This window comes from Lagenorhynchus albirostris, chromosome 3 (genome assembly GCF_949774975.1).
Source record: "Lagenorhynchus albirostris chromosome 3, mLagAlb1.1, whole genome shotgun sequence".
NCBI lineage: Eukaryota > Metazoa > Chordata > Mammalia > Artiodactyla > Delphinidae > Lagenorhynchus > Lagenorhynchus albirostris.
The window spans coordinates 102,867,781-102,889,066 of NC_083097.1; the positions used below are offsets into that span (position 1 = coordinate 102,867,781).

Here is a 21,286-nt window from a genome sequence, read left to right on the forward strand (position 1 = left end):
CCCCTGGATCATGACCCAGGCAGGAATCAGAGTAAAGGACTTGCTACAGGGAACAGTCTACCTGAAGGCGCACGGGGCCAACATCAGTAGGGCTCATTGGCTATGCTCTGCTGACTAAGAGGACACGATAGCAACCTGGCAATTTTCTGAAGCCCAGCGGATCAGGTGAGATGACCTACTCCAAGTGCATGCTTCATACAGACTCAAAACGTGTGAGGCAGTTTACTCCTGCCCAAACCAAATGGTTAACTAAGCAAAGCCATGGCCATCTTTACTATTAAGTAGTTCACTGCGCAGGCATGCCTTTGCTCTAGGAGTCTAAGAAACACTAGCAAGGGTGTTTACCAGGCTCTAAATATTCCTAGGGCTGGAACTGCAAATCACGAGTCCTTCCTGCTCTCCCAAAAAGACTTCTTCAAATGAGCGATCTGAAGCTTTTTCTAAACGCACCCAAAGAAGCCCCCTCCCCCCACTAAATGGGTAGGGGACCTGGGACAGGGCATTTGGGGAAAGGAAAGAAATTAAGCACTCTTCAGGTGATCCAGACATACAGCTCTGATTAAGAAACAATGTCTTTGATTCAAGGATTTTGGATACTGGGTCAAATATTATTTACATTGAAATATAAACCCCAAAAGCCAGTAAGATGGAAATCATGTTCACCTTCAAGTTGAAAACTATAAAGATTGCCAATTACCATCAAAATAGTACAAGAAAAAGATTTTTTTAATAATCTTGCAGAAAGATCTTTCTCCACCAGTACAAAAACCAGAAGCCATAAAAAGAAATGAATTATAAACCTAACCACACAATTTAAGATATTTACACAGGGGAAAAAAAACTAGCATAAACAGAATCAAAAGACAAACGAAGAGACAGGGGAAAAAAAAATTGTAAGCACATGAAAAAATATTTGTAAAACATGAAAAAAAGTATATTTAACTAATATACACTCAACTACTTTAAAATCGATAAGAAATGACCAAAAACTCATTAGAAAATTACTCAGAGCTTATTATAAACTCTCAATATGTAGGAGATACAATGGCTTGTAAACATAAAAAGTACAAATTTTTAAAAAGGACTACTATCTATCACAGGTTAAAGCCAAAAAATCAGAACTCACAGCATTAAATTGTACAAATACACGCATTTCATGTTCCATTGTTGGTGGGAATACACCTGATGAAATCAAGTTCGGGGACAATCTTGAAATGCATTCAAAATGAGATTCACCAGAGCCTTCTGTAACTAGAAAAAAAGACTAGAACACCTAAATGCTATTAGCAGAGGATCAGTTAAATAAATTATGGAATCAAAGATAGAAAGGGAACATATAATATCTAAGACACAGAGTTATGTGAAAAGAGCAAGGTGCAGATCTGTTTCTTTACTATGCTCTGATCTGTATAAGGAAACAAGATATATAAATATACATGCTTGAACACATGGAAACTATTTCAAGAAAGACATACAGAACTGTTCAAAGTAGTTGACCCTGGGGAGTAGGTCTAAAGGGGAAGTAAAATCTACTTTCCATTATATAATATTTGCATACAGCTTAACAATTTATGTACTGCTTTTTAAACTTCAGGTCAAATTTAAAGTATTTTAATAAATACAACTGGTTTCTTAGGGCCCTAGATCAGTCTCCAAAGTAGGAGGCATGTTAAACCCCCAGGGGAGCATACAAGAACTCCAATGGCATGCAAGAAAAAAAAAATTAGAATTTCTATTTATACTATGACTTCATCATTTTAAATTTCTGTTGTTAGTAATTTTAGTAATGATCAACTATTTCATACAATAGTGTGTGTGCGTATACACACAACTAGAGACATCCGGTAAACATTCGCTCTGGGGAAAGTAACAGTCCCTTTTTAATGTCTTCTGAGGAAGGTGCCATTTTGTCCATTCTCTGGGGAAAAAAATATTACACTTATGATCTTGCACCTGAAATCAGTTGATAAAATCGTGAGATAACCGCCCGCCCCACCCCCACCCCCCACCCCCGCATCTCCCTTAACCACTCAGAAACTAGAATGAAGTCAAAAGACTCGAGGAATAGGGACGGAAGTTAAGCTTAGGCTAGATCCCCACCCACTGAGATCCTTGTGTGGCCTAAGCCACAGCCTGGCCCGCCGCCGCTCAAAACTACCGATCCCTCCCCATCTCTGAGTCTTACTTAGCTCTTCATGGATCCCTGGAGCCTGGCCTGACTGCTGCCACTTGAACTTCACCTCCTTGCCCTCTCATCCACCCCTCCTGCTGCTCCAGCAACCCTGGTGTCTCCTGCAACACACCAAACACACTCCCTGCTCCAGGCTCCTTCACAGGCTGTCCCCTTGGTCTAGAAAGTTCTCTCCCCAGGGAGTCACATGGCTCCTCCTCACTGGCTATCACATCCCTACTCAAGTGTAAACAGATCCTCAACTCTCCTTTTCCACATCCCTCTCTACCTCCTCCTGCTTGATTTTCCCTTACAGCACTTCACACCAAGCAAAATATCTTTATTTGTCCCAAATATACTAGAATATAAGGGTCGTGAGAGCAGAGACTTTGTTTGTTGCTGACTGTATCTCCAGGACCCAGGCTGTGCTTGCCATTTAATCTGTGTTCAAAAAATATGTGCTGCGTGAAGGAATGAATGAAAGAATAAACTGAGACCTGCATGGACACCTCCCCTTTCTAATATTTCTACTGTCAGAACACAAAGCTCTCTCCACCCCTCCCCTAGGACCACTTGTGTTAAGGTCGATCACAAACAACAGTCGTCCTTCCAAAGTCAGGAGTCAATTCTGAGTCTCATCTTAACCTGACTTCTTGGCATCATTTAACACATCTTCTTGCATCATGATTACACTGCTTGCTAGAATTTCTGCACTTGCTTTCCAGAAACGCCAGACTGGCTTGGTTATCTCCCTCCTCAGGGAATGCAGTGCTGGCTCCTCCAATGCCCCGCGGCTCAGCCCTGAGCCCCCGTCTTCTCCAGCTATACTTTCTAGGTGACCTCTTCTGGCCCCATGACTTTAAAGCCCACCTGCATTCCCACTTCTTCCAATCAATGCCTCTAGCACTGGCCATCCAATCTGAGCATCATTACCTGGCAGCTATGAGGTGTATCAATGGTGTGTCCCAATTCTTGACTGCACCCACCCCCAAATTCTGGATGTTATCCTTAATTCTCATCCTCTCACCACTCCCTAGCCAAGTCCTGTCCTCATTATCTGAGACAATGTGAACACTTCTCACCACCTCCATGAAGAAGTCTATCCTCTCTCACCGGGACGAATGAAAACGTCTTATTGACTCATTTCCCTATTTCTCTCTATAGTCATTTCTCCACACAGCAGTCAAGGGCAACTTTTTAGAAACAAACCAAATCATGTCACTCCCTTACTCAAAACTGCATAAAGGCTTCTCATCATATTCAAACTAAACTCCAAACTCTTTACCATGGTCTACAAGGCCCTCCATGATCTGACTCGAGCCTAACTCCCAATCCAATACAACACGGTCTGCCCAGAACACAGTCCATGTGTATTATCTGGTGGAGTTAACAGCATGCGCAGTCAACCAAGAGAAAGACTAGGAAGTGTGTCCAGAAAAAAAAAAAAAAAAAGTGTAGATATCCAACCAATCGTGAGAACAGGCTTTGATATCCCTCAAGTCAGCCCAATTCTTTCTCTCCCATCTCAAGTTCATACTTGACACAGCTCTCTACCCTGCAACTGGGCTTCAAAACCATACCTACATCAGACCCTGCCTCACACTCATCTCTTACACCCAATTCCTCGCGTCAGAGGTCTTAAAGAAATGTCAAGAGAAAAGGTTCTCAACAAGTAGGCAATCTTCTACTCCGTTGTTTCCAATGACTCTCTTCTCTACTGTGTCCTAAGATGCGTCAGGGTTTCCAACAGAAAAAATACACAGCCGTGGGCTTTGTCAGCCCTAAAACCCTCTTCTTTCCCGAAGGCAAGGCCTCAGAGAAATTAGAGGCACCACTGCTTGCACAAACTGTGGGGAACTCTGGTGAGTCGACAGGTGCACTGGTGAGTTTATTACCCATTATCTTTCTGACCTGTGTCCTTAGAATTCTAGTAGCCTTGACCTTGTACAGCTGCCCGCATAGCTCTTCTTCAGTTATGCACATTATTTCTATTATTTTTATTTCTCAAATCAAATTCATCAGGTATAGTAGAAAAGTGGAAAGAAAACACAAATTATATAAATATATATAAAAATATATCAACACATATGGGAAATAGAAATTTGTGACATTTATGCTACTATCAAGTCTGACTCTCCCCATAACTTAATGGCAATACCAATCCTCAGGATTTCATGTGCCTATCAGGTCCCAATTTGAGCTTCACTCCTTACAAAAGTCCCTTACAATATCCACTATGAAATCAGGACAGAGGGGAAAAAAAGCCACGTCAGACTGTGCTTCAACCTCATCACTTACACCTTGTCAGCTTCAAATGTTAAAAAACATCTACAGAAGAGGTTCTCTCCAAAATTCAGCTTTACAAAAAAATAAGCTTTGGGGGCAGAAAAGATGACCACCCCAAAGGTATGATGAAGACACCAGGGAAGCTCCCGGCCTCTCCTCCTACCAGAAAGTCCTGACATTTGAGCTCCATTCTTGAGCCTTTAAAAAGTCTACTCACAGTAGACTTTTAAGATGGTACCACCTTAAAATCACCTTAATCACTTATTCAATGGATTGCTGTAGGGCAAAGCTCTTGATAAATGGAGAAAAATTAGGCTCTAAGCAGATGGGGAGATACCAGAAGGTAAAAGAAAGATATTTTTAAAAGTAATGTAAGCAAGGCAAAAGCAAAGCAAAGATCACCTCTGCTTTGGGGTGGCTGGCCTTCCGTTTATCTTGCTCTCCCATGCTCCCAATAATAGCCTCGAAGATCTACACTTACTTCTCTTCAGGAAGCGCCTTCTTTTGGCCTGTATTACACAGGTTTTCCATAATCTGAAAATCATTAGCCTCACACAGCTGGCCTTCTGCTTATCTTCCTTACCGTGAAAGACAACCTCACGCTTGTTCCTTGTGCCATTTTTCAATGCTGAGAGCTCAATAATCAAATGTTAAAGCACTGGATACACAGTAAATAAAAACATACAAATTGAACTCATCTCTCTCTACATTTCCTGAATATTATGAAATCTGTGTGTGTGTGTATATACACACACACACACACACACACATATATGTACGCATGCATTATGTATTTGGGCATATTTCCATTTGCTTGCCTCGTAGATCCCTGTTCCATGAATCCCAGCCATTCTACTTGAACCAAGTAGATCTTATCGATAGCCCCATGGTCTAACCTTCTCCTGCCCCTTGATCACTTTCTCTCCTTCCCCCCATCTCTCCTTTTAATTCCAGGTAGTACAAAGCAAGTCCACTCTAGAGCCCTATTAGCTTACCAACTTCGAAGCTAATTTATTGGCCCAAGACTTTAGGTCAGTGGTATCCCAACTACAATAAGAGAAGGGGACAATTTCTATCCTTCAAGGTCTGATCTGCATAGGAAGCAGCCAGAAGAAGGTCTTGAGCGACTTTAAAAGCAGCCGCTCAGATGACTGTACTCACGCTGGTACAAGAGCTGTTCAGAATAAATGATGCTGAAAAGGAGACTGGTCCCTCCATAGCACTAATCATCAGCCCCTTTCTGCAAGCTTACTCCCTCTTTGAGCTTCACAGCTGCAGAAGAACAGGCTGGCACAAGCCTCAGAGAGCACCACAGTGAGGGGGCACAGGCCAAGGCCTGGGCAAGAGTGGTATTTCCCGAACTCTCGATGAGGTAATTGCCAACACTCTTTAACCAAGAACAGAGGGTGACAGGAAAGTGGTACCTTCTTAACACGCTTGAGAGGAAACCTATTTTGAGCCCAGGAAAGGCCAAACACACAAATAGTAGGAAACACTTGAAAAAGAACATACTAAATCATTAAACATTAAAAATCACTTATCTTCTTGATCCTAGCTGTTCTTGCTGACTGCTATAAAAACTTCTTCAAGCTTTTCCTTGACTGTATATACAGACATATATATATATATGTGGGTGTGGGTGTGTGTTTTATAAATGTGTAATATACAAATATGCTATATTTAGTGACTTACTTCTCCTTCTCTTTTGTTGTTTAGTTGTTGTTTCCCGCACTCCCCCAAAGGGTACTTTGAAATCTTTCCAGTTTTTACAATTAAACCTAACCATCTGGACTAAAATCTTCACATTCACTAAATTAGTCACAGATTTTGTGGGTAAGCTGAGAAAGTAAATGCTATGCTCAGTGCTAGGATTTAAACCACATCTACCACAGCAAAACACTCTCTCTCCAATAATCTCTCCAATTATGCACGCACATCCAGGCTCAAATAACATGGAGGCGACCAGACCACATCGCACAGAATATTTGTACAGTGAGTATTACTCTTCAGAGCCCTGAGTGAGTTACAAACAAGCCAAAATGAAATTCTTCAAAAACCCTGCAGAATTTATTTACAGGCAAAAGATAAACAGGTATATGTCTCCTCCACCATTAAACTTCCTACTACTACTAGTGTGTGCTGACAAGCTGCTCACCAAATTCAGAGGTAATTTAAAGAGAACTGTATCTACATGTTGAACACCAGTAAAAATGTGATTTGAATACACTGGGCATTTTCTAGATTTTTTCAAGTACGAAAGTCTACAAATCTCTTCAGATTTCACTATGTGTCAGAAAAGGAAAATTCAATGTGTTTAAGTTTTCAGCTGAAATCCAACAAGGGCAAGTGATTTTGTGTCATCAGCCCGTCACAGGTAAAGAGTTGTAGATGGTACAGAACTTCCATCCACCTAAGACTGGACAGGAGTATCTGCGGGAAGTAACTCCGCAGCTGTACTCCAGGTAAGTAGAAAACACTGGTTTTTACAAGGAAATAAGGTACATGAATTTATAGCAGGCTTATAGATTCGTATGTTAGCCTTTCAAAGGAGACTTTAAGCCTTTAATGTGAGCTAAAATAGAAAGTACCTGACTTTGGTGTAAGCAGGTTTATAAAAGTCATTTTCAGAGCATCTTAAAAAGGTTAGCATGTTTCCTTTCACATTTTATATGGACAAGAAAAAACAACCAATTAAAATAGTATACAGAACAGGTTAGAGAGGAGGAATGAGACAAAAGAGAACCCTTGTTAATAAGGCAGGAAGCTCAGCACCGCTTCCCCATTCTCTATGTACACGTGAACACAGACCAAACTCACTGAAACACAGGGTATGTTTAGGTGCTTTTTAAAACCCTCAGAGAAGCATTCACACTGTGGAGGCACTAACAATCTGGGGCGGTGGGGGGTTGGGGAACCTTTCTTTCCAGGGGGGATTAAAACTGCAAAGAGATTTCAATCTTGCAAAGCCTCTAGGCTGTCATAAATATTAACATGAGCTATGTTTCTTTATCTTCGCATTTTTGTTTTGGTTTCCTAAGTAAACCTAGGTTGAGCACGTATCATCAGTCCAACTACACCCAAAGAAATCAAATTTAGGTGGGCTTTGCAGGGATTTACCTCTTTGGTAAAACATGATTTTTAAAAAATGTATTTATACAAATTCAGTCTACTTAGTGACTATGACAGTGCTGAATTTTACGAGATTTAAAAGTTTGAAGTTTTATAACACAGGGAACTATATTCAACATCCTGTGATAAACCATAATGGAAAAGAATGAGAAAGAATGTGTGTGTGTGTGTGTGTGTGTGTGTGTGTGTGTGTATCTGAGTCACTTTGCTACACAGTGGAAATTAACACAACATTGTAAATCAACTATACTTGAATAAATTTTTTTAAAAGTTTGAAAAATTATGTTGGATGCTCACAGAATAAAATCCAGTCTCTTTCTTTACTAACATAGAAAATGTTAATAGAAAAGCATCTGGAATGAACAACAGCACATTAAAAAGTCACTAGTTTGACAAGTCTGAAAACATTTACACCTAAATCTTTACATCCTCTCTGCGCCCCCATTCCTATAATCCTGTTACTCACCACCCGACAAGGGAAAGATTTGTAAAGTGAAGCTATCAGCCATGATTTAGACTCGAAAATCAAGCCATTTCAAAAGGATCATACCAAAATAAAAGTACCAGAACTTAGTTAAGGAGAAAAACAAAACAAGATCATGTTAAGCCAATTTAACATATTTGAAAATTCAATTTATCAAATGTGCATCAAGTAGCAAACAAGTAATTTTAATGTTACGGAAGGAATGGGCTTTTTCATGGCCAAGCAGCATACAAAGACATCTCGTAGAAACAATACTTGTAGTAACCAGAGTTATCATTAGGGTGACAGTTTATACACAAAAGAGCACTTTGAGATAAAGGGTTTCATTCCCAAGAAGATTAATGCAAAAATAAAAAACAGTGAATTGGGAAGTGTTCAAAATGACACTTCTAGAAAATAGCACTTAACTAGTGATCTAGTGATGTCCTTAAACCCTTTGTTCAAAAACGGATTAAAAGGACGACAACTACAGTGGGACCAAATGCCAGGATTTCTGCTCTTCTATTGGAGGGAGGGAGGGAGGGAGGGAAGGAAAAAAAGACAACCTGAAATTCTGGCTGCCAGGCAATAGCTCTTCCCCCTCCCCAAAATTATATACCACTTCCCTGCCGCCGTGGCTGGAGAGTTTCTCTCTATTCAGTACCACGGCCACTAACTAATGAAATAGTGGGGAATTTCTGTAAAAGGGTCCCAATTATTTAAGAGAATGCATTGTCTAGGGCCATTTTAACAAAGGCTCTCCACCAGCCACCCGCTTTCCCACACACTTCCTTCCCACTTTTTACTCCCTACCTCTACCGCCACCATCACCAGTCCCCCTCATTTGAACAGGAAAATTCAGCGACAGCCAGTGTCCCCCTCTCAGGTGGAGAAACTTTAAGTCTTTAGCTTCCTGACCAGGCAGCAAAGAAATGACAACCTGCCTCCTCCTTCCTCCCCTCTCTCTTTAGAGCTTAAAAAGTACACTTGGCCAAGCAGTTCTCACCATTCAACAATTCATTCTTCTTTTGTGAAAAACATGGGTAAAAACAGCTAAGCATGATCACAAAACATAACACCGGGCACTCAATTCCTATACCTTAAGGCCTCATTCTTTTACCTCCTGGTCCATAGGATTTGGTGACTGAATAAATCTTAATCTGTAAACAAATGGTTTGCTCTACAATTAAACCATTCATTCTTTTTTTTTTTTTTTAGCTGCTTGGCGGCTACCCAACCCAGAGACTTCTAGGTTCTTCCACTATTTAGTGCTCCCAGTGGTTAAAAGGCAATAAGCTCATTTGGAGTTTATAAAACTATGCACCATCAACAAAAGCATGTAATGTTTCCAAGACGCACGGTGGCTTCTACACACACAATGGGGAGCTGTGTGTAGTCTCCCCCAAAACAAAAATGCCCAGCCCCAATTAAGCGCCCTGGGGGCCTTCAAAGCAGTTATGCTAAGTTGCAAATACAGCAAGATCCACTTGAACTCCAACTGTCTTGTGTGCTTTTCCTCCCAAGGTAGGGGAAAAGCTGGGGCAGACCGACCTCATTAAAGGGCAATTAGTGAATCCCAGGACTTGAGGGGCTAGCACAATCGTGCCCATTGTGAGCATTTCACTATGGGGCCACGCTTTTCTCTTTTTTTTTTTTTTTAAACCCAGGAAGTCTCTACAGCCTGAAAGGCCCACATTTTAAATTTTTAAGGATTTCAATCTCGCTATTTTTTCTACTACCAGTCATAGAGTAAAAAGAAAGGAAGCAAAACAAAGAATGTTCCTACTTCTTTTGTGGAATTCCAGCATAGCTGAAAGTTTTTTGATAAAATAATTTGAATAATTTATATCCTACATGTAATAAATAATTTAAAATAAGTTTTATTTTTAAACATAGTAAAATAAACGCTCCACCTCCTGATTATAGAGGTTGAAAACAGCACATTAAAAAAGGACATTATAAATCAATCAATATAGGCCTTTTATGATTATATGTGACAACGTTGTAGAAAAAACTTGATCTATTTACATTTGAAGGTGTTATTTAGAAACTAATACAGAGTAACGTGATCAACATAACCACTTTACCATCAATAAAATTCTTCACACCTTTTTAGAGTCCATTATTACTGTTGATATCAAGATGCTGAAGTCTGAACACTACAATAAAATACACCAGTAAATGTGGCTGTTCACATTCTTTAAGGCCACCACCTTCCTGCAAATACTAAAGCCGAGACCCCGCTGCCTTGGTACTAAAATTTGCAGTACAGGAGAAAGTAGTCTTTTAGACAAGGAATAAAGCTAAATTTGACCTCTCAGCAGCCAAGATGCAAACAACCCTAATATTTACATATAATCAGATGGATCAGTATCTTTGTTAAAAAAAAAAACAAACACTAAAAAGGAGGAAAGAGAGTTGGAGTAGTTGAGCTCCCTCAAAGTAGAACCATCCTGAAACCCAGAGTCCAAGACATTCTCGTAACACTAGATTATGTAGGATAAGGGGTACTAGAGTCACAGGAAGCCATCGACTATGTCTGCTGCAGCCCACGAGTTCCAACAGCTGCCAGAAGGTGTGCTCAGGATCTAGGCACAAACGTGTAGGATAACATTAGTGCCCATAGTGACATCTTTAATGCTGTCCTTGTATCTGTTAGGCTAACTAATCGCTCGATTCGTTCAGTTTCTGAATATCACATGAAAGTATTTAAGAGTGTGTAACAAGTCTTTTCTGCCTTGACCAAATGTATTTCAGCTATACTTAGAAGCAAATTTGTGTGTATTCGTGTTCTATTAAAACATGCACCAGGAGGCCCCCTCCATTAAACTCGGGCAAACATCCTTGTTTTATTTTAGAAATACTAAAAAATTGATCTGTGTAACTTGAACAGACACATTTTGAGAAATCTTGAAAAAGCTGGAAAAGGCTTATTAAGAGACGGGGGGGGGGACCCCACGGTGGTTATTGTGCAATATACTGAGTAGAGAAGGCTTCCAGAGAAGAAAATGCAAACCCTGGAAGTCATTCCCAACAGTTGGAAACTCTTCTTCTTCAAGGAAATCCAAGGGCTCAAAAAATAAATATTCAAGAGCATTAATTTGTTTCTGGATGTATGCGTGCAAGTAAAACAGCAGTCATAATGTGGAAATTTCAGTCACATTTTGCAACTAATTGGAAGCAGATTAGAACTCCGCCTCAGGGGAACGTTGTCAAACTAGAAGCCGGAGCAAATGAAGAAAGAGGTGACGGCGTCGTGAAGAGCTGACAGATTTACTGCGCTCGGGGCTATAAACGGGTCCTGGGAGGGAAGGAGGGCGCGGCCCCAGCGGCGCGCCCCCGCCACGGCCCCCAGCTTCGGGAGCGCGCGGGCCCGGCCACGCTCCCCGGAGCCCAGGGCCCTCCATCTGCTCCCCCGCGGAACAATAAACCGGGCCTTGCCGAGAAATCCGTGGTCCTGATAAGATAGAAAATCCGTGGTCCTGATAAGATAGAAAATCCGCAGGCTGATAAACCCGAGCGAGCGGGCAAACGTCAGAGGGAGAGAAGGTTTCTTTCTTTTTTTTCCAGTGGGGGAGGGGAGCGAAAAAGCAAGCAGATTGTGGAGGATAATACAGCCTTGGAGTAATCGAAACAGCTGCTCGCTTTCTACTTCAGTGTCTGGCATCTGCTGCGGCATCATGGGAAAGGCTGGTGAAGGATTTGGGCAAGGAATGTAAATGGAGACAATTGGCCAAATGGAGTTTGATGCGGAAAAGCTCAATTGCTCTGTCTTCAAATCATGTTGTTCCCTTCGGGGAGCAGAAGCCAACAATATTACTGAACTCACATTCCACCTTCAAAGCAGCTGAAAGGTTTGGGAATGGGAACCGCTCTTCAATCAGTTACTTCAGATGTGAAACAATATAAAGGGATAAAGCCTTTCTGTTGGAACAGCCTCCATTTGTCCAAGTGTGCAGCTCATCTTCCACTGATCTTCACGGAGAAGTTAAATCGGAGTCCTTTTTTTCCTATGGATTTCACTTCCTTTGAGAAAAATGTTTCTTAAATCACCACTGCTTACTTCTGAACTGGCTCAAGGGACAATTTCTACTTGTTGTGCCTATTTTCTCCTTGGCTGCAAAGATTCGGTTCTAATTTCATTTCCATCACAAAAGAATTGGCAAAGAAGGGAAACGCAGAAACACATAACTAAGTGCTGCTGTGCTAGTCATAAGCCTATAATAAAGCACAGATTTGATAGCATTATCCATGTACTGTGGTGAACCACACACAAATAAACAGTTCTCCGTGAAGAATGAAAACCCGAGGCTTCAGCCCTTCCAATTCAAACATTATTGTTGCTTTTAACATGAGCCATCCATAAATCGGCCAAGGAGGTGACAGGAAATCCAAAAGTAATCTGGTCTGGCTATGCGCACTTTGTTAAAAAAAAAAAGAGAGAGAGATGCTTTCCAACTCATCCTGATGATGTTCTAAGTGAAAAATGGGTAAAACTGTAAAATCCAGTCACTGAAACAAATGGTATTTTTATGCCAAGTGAATTCAAACACGTGGTAGGCGTAGCAACCAAAAAAAGGACAGCCCTCCAGTATGGGGAAAGCGTGCTAACCTACCAAGAACAACTCAAAAAGGACCTTTGAACCTGCAGGAACTAATGCACAAGACAAAAAAGGTGGATCTAAAGCAGCCAAAGGACCAGATGTGCTTTCCTAAGAAACCAAATCAGGAGTTTTCTTAAATCAAAAGGAGGAACAGTCACTTCTAGGAGTTCCTGAAAGTGTGACCAATTGGAACTTTGTCGTCTGTTGCTAATTGAAGCATATAAAAGAGTCCATTTCTTAAAACATACTACAAACCCTTTTTTTTTTTCTTAATTCACTGCCACATGACAAAAACCAGAATCAAGTTGACTGGTAGAAGATCAGTACAACCAAAGACCAAGCTATTATTTCAAACTGTCAGGGGGAAGGCAGTAAAATTGCTACCAGGTCTCCTTAAGTTACCCTTCAATAAAAAGAAGCCATCAGGGAAATAAGAGGAAAAGAAAACACATCAAAACCTTAAAAGTCCCTTTAAGTAAAATTATACGTCTGTGGCACCATGCCATCTGCTCTCTGGTTAAGATAATAAGCCAATTCCACAACCTAAATATCTGCTTTCTAAAATCATATGTACAACACAAAATACAATCGATGTATTTTTAAACTGTGAAAGCCGCCTTCATATGGCATTATTGGAATGTGCCTCAATGTCCCCCGTAGGCACGTTTTTCTTAAGGTGCTAGCTGAGAATGAGGATTACCAGGAGTTGCAAAAAGCTCAGTGGTTGAGCGAGAATAGTCACAGTGAATAATAATCAAACTGGGCTGGGAGGTGGGGATGAGAAAGAAGAAAGAGTAGCTTTGAAAAACCAGCAGCAGTAATTTATTCATCACTTCCAACCCACTTGTTTGGACCGAAGCACCCTTCTCTTTGAGTTCTCTATTACAACCAAAATATATATTTCTAAATTTTCATTTAGCTTCATGGGGAAGGGGGGAAGCCTTCTGAGTACCAGATGAGATACAGGTGGTTCAAAGGCCACTGACCTATCAAAATAGAAGAAGTATTCACTTTGTAATCTCTTCAGTTCTTCAGGCAAAACCTATAATCTATTTTAATACTTTCTCAAAGGTATTTCTAACCAAAATTTAGCAGATATTTAGCAGAACTCAGCTCTAGGAGCAAGGTGCCAATCTCCCCGTCTTGAATATCCTTTATGCGCTCAAAATAGCATTACAAACAGCCCGACTGATGGTCAATCTACTATGAATTATTTAACAACCTTTCATTCAGTTGCAAAGGCTTTGTTCGCACTGCCAAAACCTTTAGCTTAAATTAAAAAGAACTTGCTACGGAGAGCAAGAAGTCACTAAAGAAACTTCAGCTGGGAGAGAGAACTGGATGGATATGAAGGGGCCAATTACTTGGCAGCAGAGTGAAACAGAAAATCAACGGTGACTTCTTTTAAAAGAATAAAGCCCACACTTACTAAACACTCCCAGTCCACTCCCAACCCAACAGCTATATATGCCATTATAACATTTCTACACACATACCTATGAAATAAATACCAGACACAGGGTACCAGTCTGATCCCTGTATGAGCCTGTAATGACGACTGAAGTCATTCCCGGGTCAGAGATTTCACCTGTTCTCTTTCCCTATAACCTTAAATGTACAGATTAAAAGGGTATTATTATTTATCGACAACTGTCCTAGTGAAGAGGGGTTATTTCCACTCCGCTGTTGCTAAGGAGCGCCCCGTGTTTCCTTAGTTCTAGTTTCCATGTTCTACAAGAATGTGATACAAGTAACTTAGGAATAAACTGTTTAGTATTCAAGCAAAACCCTTGATGTTCAGATCACCGGCAAGTTCAGAGTGCTGGCAATCAAAACTATGTTGTGCTACAGTAATTACTATGAAAAACTTCCAGTGCTTAATATTAAAGAATAGAATAACATGATCCTTCCACCTCTTCTACACCTCTAGAGTGTGTTCAACATGGCAATTATCTCTGTTCAAGAAGCAGAGAGTTTAAACTGCATTGAAACTCAATTATACCCATGACTTTTTAAACATACACTTCAAAAGGCAGGTTTCATTACATTCAAATCACTGAGCAAAATCTTTTGCCCAACTTAGAAAAAACAGATTCTATCCCTCTCCATGAGACATCTTCAAGTATAAAAATGATTTCTTTTTACTTTTTGGACCCACTTCTTCGTTTACTAAAGTAGAGGGATGACTGAGCCCTGGTGAAAGACAAAGAGAGATCCCATCTGATAGAAGCAGTGGGATGTGCAGCCCTCCCAAACGTCATTACCACACCGCCTAGAACTGCCACCATTTTTAAAAACCAGATCACACACTTGTTAACAAGAAACACATTACTTTGCTACTTTTAAGAATGCAAAGGAACTAGGAGTGGTAGATTTATGATTTAAGTGCTTGTGGCTAAAATAGCTTTCCAATTATCAAGGGCCTCTTAGGAAGAGCAAGAATGCATTATGTGTTAATGACCACAACCAGGGGTCCCTTCTCCACTCTTTTGTCAGAACCCGGGCAGATCCTCCCCGCAGCTTCACCATTAACATGTCTGTTTCCTGTCAGCCCACTCAGAGATAATGTCATTTATCTGAGGGAGGCACAAGCCCAGTCATTAGCTTCTATAAAAGACCTCAAACAAAGGCCGGATAATGTTTTACCCAGGGCTCTTACTAAAACCAGAAGCCAAGAAGCTTACCATCTAAAAGTCAAGGACTCCAAAGTCATCAGTGTTAAAAGAATATTTCCCTCATGATCAACAATCCTAGACTAACAGCTCTGCACCAGAGCAAGGTCTATGTAGAACAAACATCGGTCCAGGTGTGGCTACCATGTACAATTAGATTAACCGATAAACGCTGACCAGAGTCAGCCTGGGAGAGCCTTTGCCCCCCCCCCTTGCCTCCAGGGGGAAAATTGACAGAATAATTCAGATACTGACTAAATAGTTAGATCTTTGAAGAACTGACCCCTCATTGTGATTGCCTGCAGGAACTGAATAACCATTATAAAGTGTTCAATGGCTGAGCTTCTGGAAATCTTTTAAATAAAAGTGGAACTGGTTAAAATAAATGTAGGAACATGTGTTTTCACAGTGTTGCTCATATTACAGCAATTTCGAGTTGCTATGAAGTACCAGGTGAACTTTTTTTAAATTAAAAAAAAGGCACACACAGTCAAAATTGGAGCAAATCTCAGCCGTTCAATCCTTGTTTTTCATGCTGAAAACGAAGAACAGATGGTTCTTTCCATGTTGTTTGAATCTGGTTATTGAACACCTCTGTGGTTAGGGAGATTTCTGCTTAGCACTTTCGGCATAGATTTCATTTACTAACTATAAAATGCTGCTTAGGAAAAATAAGTCTTTCTAACACCCTAATTAAAACCATCTTGCAGCCAAGCAATTTCCCTTGAAGAGCATTCTTAACCTCATGACATTTGGACAATCAATCCCTCCCCGCCTCTTTTTTTTTTTTTTTACAGACTATTTGCAAAGTTATTAAAAGTTGCTAAACGTTATTTATCTCTTTTAGCACAATCTTGATCAGCTGCTGAGTAATTTTTAAAATTTCTCCAGCAAGCCCAGCAGATTACAGATACTGTGCTCAGAACCCAGGGATGTGCCTGGTTATGCAAATCTTCCAAGCGTCCACGGGGTCTCACAGAAAACTTCGTTGGGGAAAGAGCAGCCCCTCTGCACCCACTGCAAAAGCCCTGTCATCCTCCGAGGAAGCCTATAGAAAAGAAAGGAGCTGAGTCAATGCTGATCGGGAGCCACCCTTAGTTACCAACGTTTTCAACAGCTAAATCCCTTATGTAGCTTTCAAAACAGTTTGCTGTCCAACAACAATGGACTTTGTTCTTTAATTATAGCAAGTGACCTTTCTGCCCTTTTATTTCACAGTAGATAAACTGCACTCTCTAAGCAGAATTTGTAGGGGGGCACTATATTTGGGGGGGAAGCATATCATCCACAAAACTTATTAATCAAAATATGTTCTTCAACTAATCACACTCACTTAGAAAACGTGCCAGAATTCCCTAGTGAAGTGTAAAAAGGCTTCTACAAGAGAATAAAATAAAATGAATGATATCCTTTATAGACAGGTCCATTTGTAGAGCCCACACTTAGGCTGTTAAGGACCAGCTTAATGAAAGCAGCATGATATTACTCAAATCATTCTCTTTTCTAAATGCATACTGAAGAGTCAGGATCCTAAGACCCAACCATAAGATCTCCTATGCTCTTCACATGTATTTGAAGTCTCAGCTGTTTTTAAGAATTCTTGTATGTATTTTGGAATATCCCAGCGATCAAATAAACCCATGTACTGTATTGAACTATTAGCCCAGCCGAATGCCTCCGTCTGATAGGTCAAAACTGTAAGACGGTTAAGGAGGATACATGCAGAAGAGCCTCAATACAGGCTATTATGCTTCAAAAGAAAAGGAGGGGGCAGGTGGGGAAGCAGGTTTTAACAACCAAAAACCAAACCGTCATATCTACTTATTCAGACACGTCACTGGTGGCTTAACCACAAAATGGGCTATAGAAATACAGCTCAAGTATCTTAGAATCATGGCATGTTTTGATTTTGTTCACATATTAAGAGAGTGGCGACTTTTACAACATACTTGTGGTTTCCACATAAAGGACTAGAACGCTCATTGATTTAATTTCATAATTGGACCTTTCATAAGGTCCAATTTATCATGTTTTACATGACTTTGTGTAGTGAAGAAACAGAATAAACAGACCAAAAATAGACATAGAAGCATGCTGTGAAAATTCACCGGTGACAGCAAGTCTTATGAATCTCCTGGAACCATCCAACCAGGAAAAAGAAAAAGAAAAAAGCACACACACCACATTACACCCCCCTTTGGTTTTCACATTTGACCCCTTCATGAGCCACATCCGATTGCCGAAAATTAACCACCTTCACCCTTAAGACACTTACTCTTCACAAACCCAGATAATCAAACAAGGCTGAAATTAAAACATTGTGCAAAAACATCAAAAAACCTTTCTCAAAGGATGCCTCGGTGTCGAATTATTTTGCCAGGTAAAGCCTGTCCTACTAAATCTTTCCCGCCTCAAGAGGTCTCCTCCTTGTCATTAGGAAGTATTTTCTAAATTGAAGTCAAATTTTACACAACCAAGAGTTAGTGGAATTAGAGTGACTTCCCTGGGTGGCATCTGTACAAGGGAGTGCCATCTCTGTGTGCCAAGGAGGAAAGCGTTCTTAAGAGAAGTCCTTCTGGGGTGCAGTGGGCGTGGGGAGGAAAGCTGAAGGAACAGGCTTCCAGATCCTGAGCCAGCACCACAGCTTGACAGAGAATGGCCCACACTGCAGTATTCAAGCCCCTCAGAGCCATCCCTGAAGGGGCCCTGTGCCCATACCAGCAGCTACGGTTGGCAGTGGTATGAATCTAAATGCACTGTGCTTGCTCCCCTCCCTCCACCCCAGACCCATCATGACTTGTTTGCTCTTTATTTAGGTAATTCACATTATCACACTTATACTCCTCTGACTGAAGATGAGTTGCATGTATATGAATAACTTAATTCTTCCATTTTTCATCCAGTTTCCTGTGTGACTGGAAAGTGAAAAGAACACAAAAACTGGAGAACCGACACCACGCTCTCATCTCAGTTGCCATGACAGCAGCCTTTGAGATACTGAAATGTTCCAATTGCCAGCTAAACAAAATTGTTGACTGTGAACATTTGGCTGGAAGATTAAAAGGCTAAGGGCAGTACCTCCCACATTCCAGGCAGCAGTGAATCCAATCAAATGGCTCTGACTCCTTAACCACAGCCATTGTGAGCACTGGATTAGGGCAATTCATCTAGATAGTTAGGGCAGATTAGAACTGCAATTTGAAGACTACTGGCAACAAAAGTAAATGCTCTACTGTACTAATAAGAAGACTTCAGAACGCCTTTTAGCAGAAATTATGTGAAAGTCCACATTTCAGCATAAGAATCGAAACCTGGACTGTATTTTTTTTAATGCATTTAAAGTCATCAGTGTAAAATGCTGTCTGACCAAGGGGATATGGATAGAAGAAGCAGGCGTTCAGAGGCTTTTTGCGATTTTGGCATCATCTACACCTTAATGTACCTTCATCGACTTCTAAAATCATAAAACCGAAACTTTATTCCTGCAAAAAGAAAAAGGTTTAAATAGACAGCAGTGAGAAATTGTACACAGAAATAATCACCCAAAGACACTTCACAATTTTGACCAAGTGAGAAATAGCAAAGATCAAATTATTTAATAAGCATATAACCAAACAACCATGCCACGAACCACACGACACGCATTTGCTTCTGCAAGGCACAATCTGTAGAATTAAACGTTAATTTTATAGAGACAGCACTCACTCCCCCGGTTCACTCCCAACCTGCTCTGTGGACAGAGCACCTTCAGCTCTTGGGACATCACTTAATGCACAGTAATTGCCGGACCAGTAAGTCCTAGGCCTCCAGCACAAAGCAGCACAACACGAGGGGCAGTTTTTCGAAGGCAGTGTCTCACTAGACTTTCCGACAATGACAAAGATGGGAAAAAGGGTCCGAATTACCTAAATCAACGCTCCCCACCGCTCAAATGCAACACGTATTTCGGGTATCTTTTGGCTCCGTTTTCACCTTTCAGCACACCAATCCACCAAGTCCATTTCACTTTTCTTACCAACATTTCAGCTCCCTGGTCAGGCAAGAAATCCAAGTGATAACACTCTTACATCTCCAGCTAAGAACTGGGCAAGGGAACAAGGAAAGAGTCCTGGCGGTCACCAAAACCATTCCATTCTTGCTACACGGTTATGAAACCAATGACCCTAGGAGACCAAGGTTTCATTCGGGACCAGTAACAGTACCATATCCTTTGACAAGACTATCTTGGAGAATATCATGAAAAAATAAATGGGTGGAGGGTGGAGTGCAAATTCGAATCCTCGACATACCTCTCCAGGGAGGCAACGTGAACCCTGCACCTAAGGACACATTACCAGAAATACTAGGACGTGTAAATTAAAACAGAAGACAGTTCTCCTTAGGGGGAGAAATCAGGAGAAGAGGTAAGTGGGTACAGGAGCAGGTTTTCTGTTAAAAGCACACCGCAACGAGCTGACTGGCCAAGAGCCCTTCTGCAGGGCAAAAGGTACTTGGAACACCCAGACCCTCCCACCTGGGGACCCAAACACTAGCACCACAAGCAGCAGCAGAAGCAGGAGCTAAACACTGCACCCAAGTTAAGCTGCCCCATACCAAAAGTTCACAGGAAGGATGCACAGAAGAGAAATCTCACAAAGAACCAGAAAGCACGAAGTGTAAGGCACACAGAGGCACGTCCCCACCCACCACGCACCCACACAAATGCACACAAAGAGGAAAGTAGGAGATCTAGGAAGGCGTCTTTATCCTACCTTCTCAGTTTTCAGTTTCTTGATTCGCCTGTGGCTCTCCTCCTCCTCCTCTTCCTTCTTTACCAACATAGAGTTTCCCATGAGCCCTGAATCCGGGGCACTTTTGCTAACTTCCCCAGCAGCCGCGACGCTGCCACTCCCAGTGCCCCCGCAGTGGAAGGGGCTCGCGCCACCTCCATTGCTCTTGGCCCCAAAGCCATAGAGGCCCCCGGAAGGGGCCTGGCTGCCACTGCCATTCTGGTGGCCCTGAAGCAGGTCGTGCTTGTCCTTCCTGGATTTCCCCGCATCCTTATCCCGCTTGGCGCCTCGGCTGCTCTGGCTTTTACCTGGCTTCTCCTCTTTGCTTTTCCCGCAGGAGGCCGTTCCCGCGGTGGCAGCGGAGGTGCCGGTGCTGGTACTATTGCTGTTCGGGTTGCCGCCGCCGCCGCCGCCGCCGCTCACACTTTGACCCAGCGCTGAATTCATGCCAGTTGCCTCTCCAGGGCGCCCTTGGACTTCCTGCCTCTTGCCAGTGCCGCTGATCTCGGGAATCCCATACAAGGCAGCAGAAGGCAGAGATTTATTAGCATCCTTAGAAGTTTTACTCCTTTTCACTTTTGATTTGCTGGTCTCTTTGTGTGAATTCCCCTGGGGAGCAGAGGGCTGAACAGAAGCAAATTTTAGGCCATCCGCTAAGGCTGCGGTAGCACCGGCCCCACTGGAGGCCAGACCTCCACAATCCTTAGAGTTGCTGCTGCTAGTGGTGTTGGTGGAATTATTCATTTCAAATTTCTGTCTGTCCTTCTCCAAATCAGCGTCCAAATCAATTATTAAATTTCCAACCCCGATTTCCCAATCATCGCCACTGTCATAAGTATCAACCGTATTTGGATCCACACCCTTTCCTGCCGTAGAAATGTTCACTGACATCCTGAAGATGAGCTCTCTAGAATAAAAATCCGATGAACTTTCCTTTGGAGATGAGGGGACATTCGTTTAGCTCCGCTGGGCTTTCTCTTAAAAAAAAAAAAAAAATCTTCTAATCTTCCTCTTCTTTTTCCTGCCCCAGGAATGGGTCCAGGGGGTTTACACCCTTCAGTCCAGGTCCACCTTTTCCTGTGAAGGGGGGAAAAGTCGAATATTTCTTGTCTGGGTGTTACCAGAATAAAAAACGATTAATACTGGGGAGTCAGTGAGGGGTACAGGGAAGGATGGTGAGGAAGGTGGCTCAT

General features: G+C 41.7%; 1 protein-coding gene across 2 annotated transcripts in view; it reads right to left on the reverse strand.

Annotated features, from left to right (window-relative positions):
* Positions 1–21,014, reverse strand: part of ZNF608 (zinc finger protein 608) — a 98,437-nt gene extending 77,423 nt beyond the window's left edge. For both annotated transcript variants that reach the window (XM_060143490.1, XM_060143489.1), the window contains exon 1: positions 20,076–21,014. In XM_060143490.1, the coding sequence (XP_059999473.1) occupies positions 20,076–20,984 (909 nt within the window). In that variant the 5' untranslated portion in view covers positions 20,985–21,014. The remainder of the gene's footprint in view (positions 1–20,075) is intronic.
* Positions 21,015–21,286: the final 272 nt, after the last annotated feature.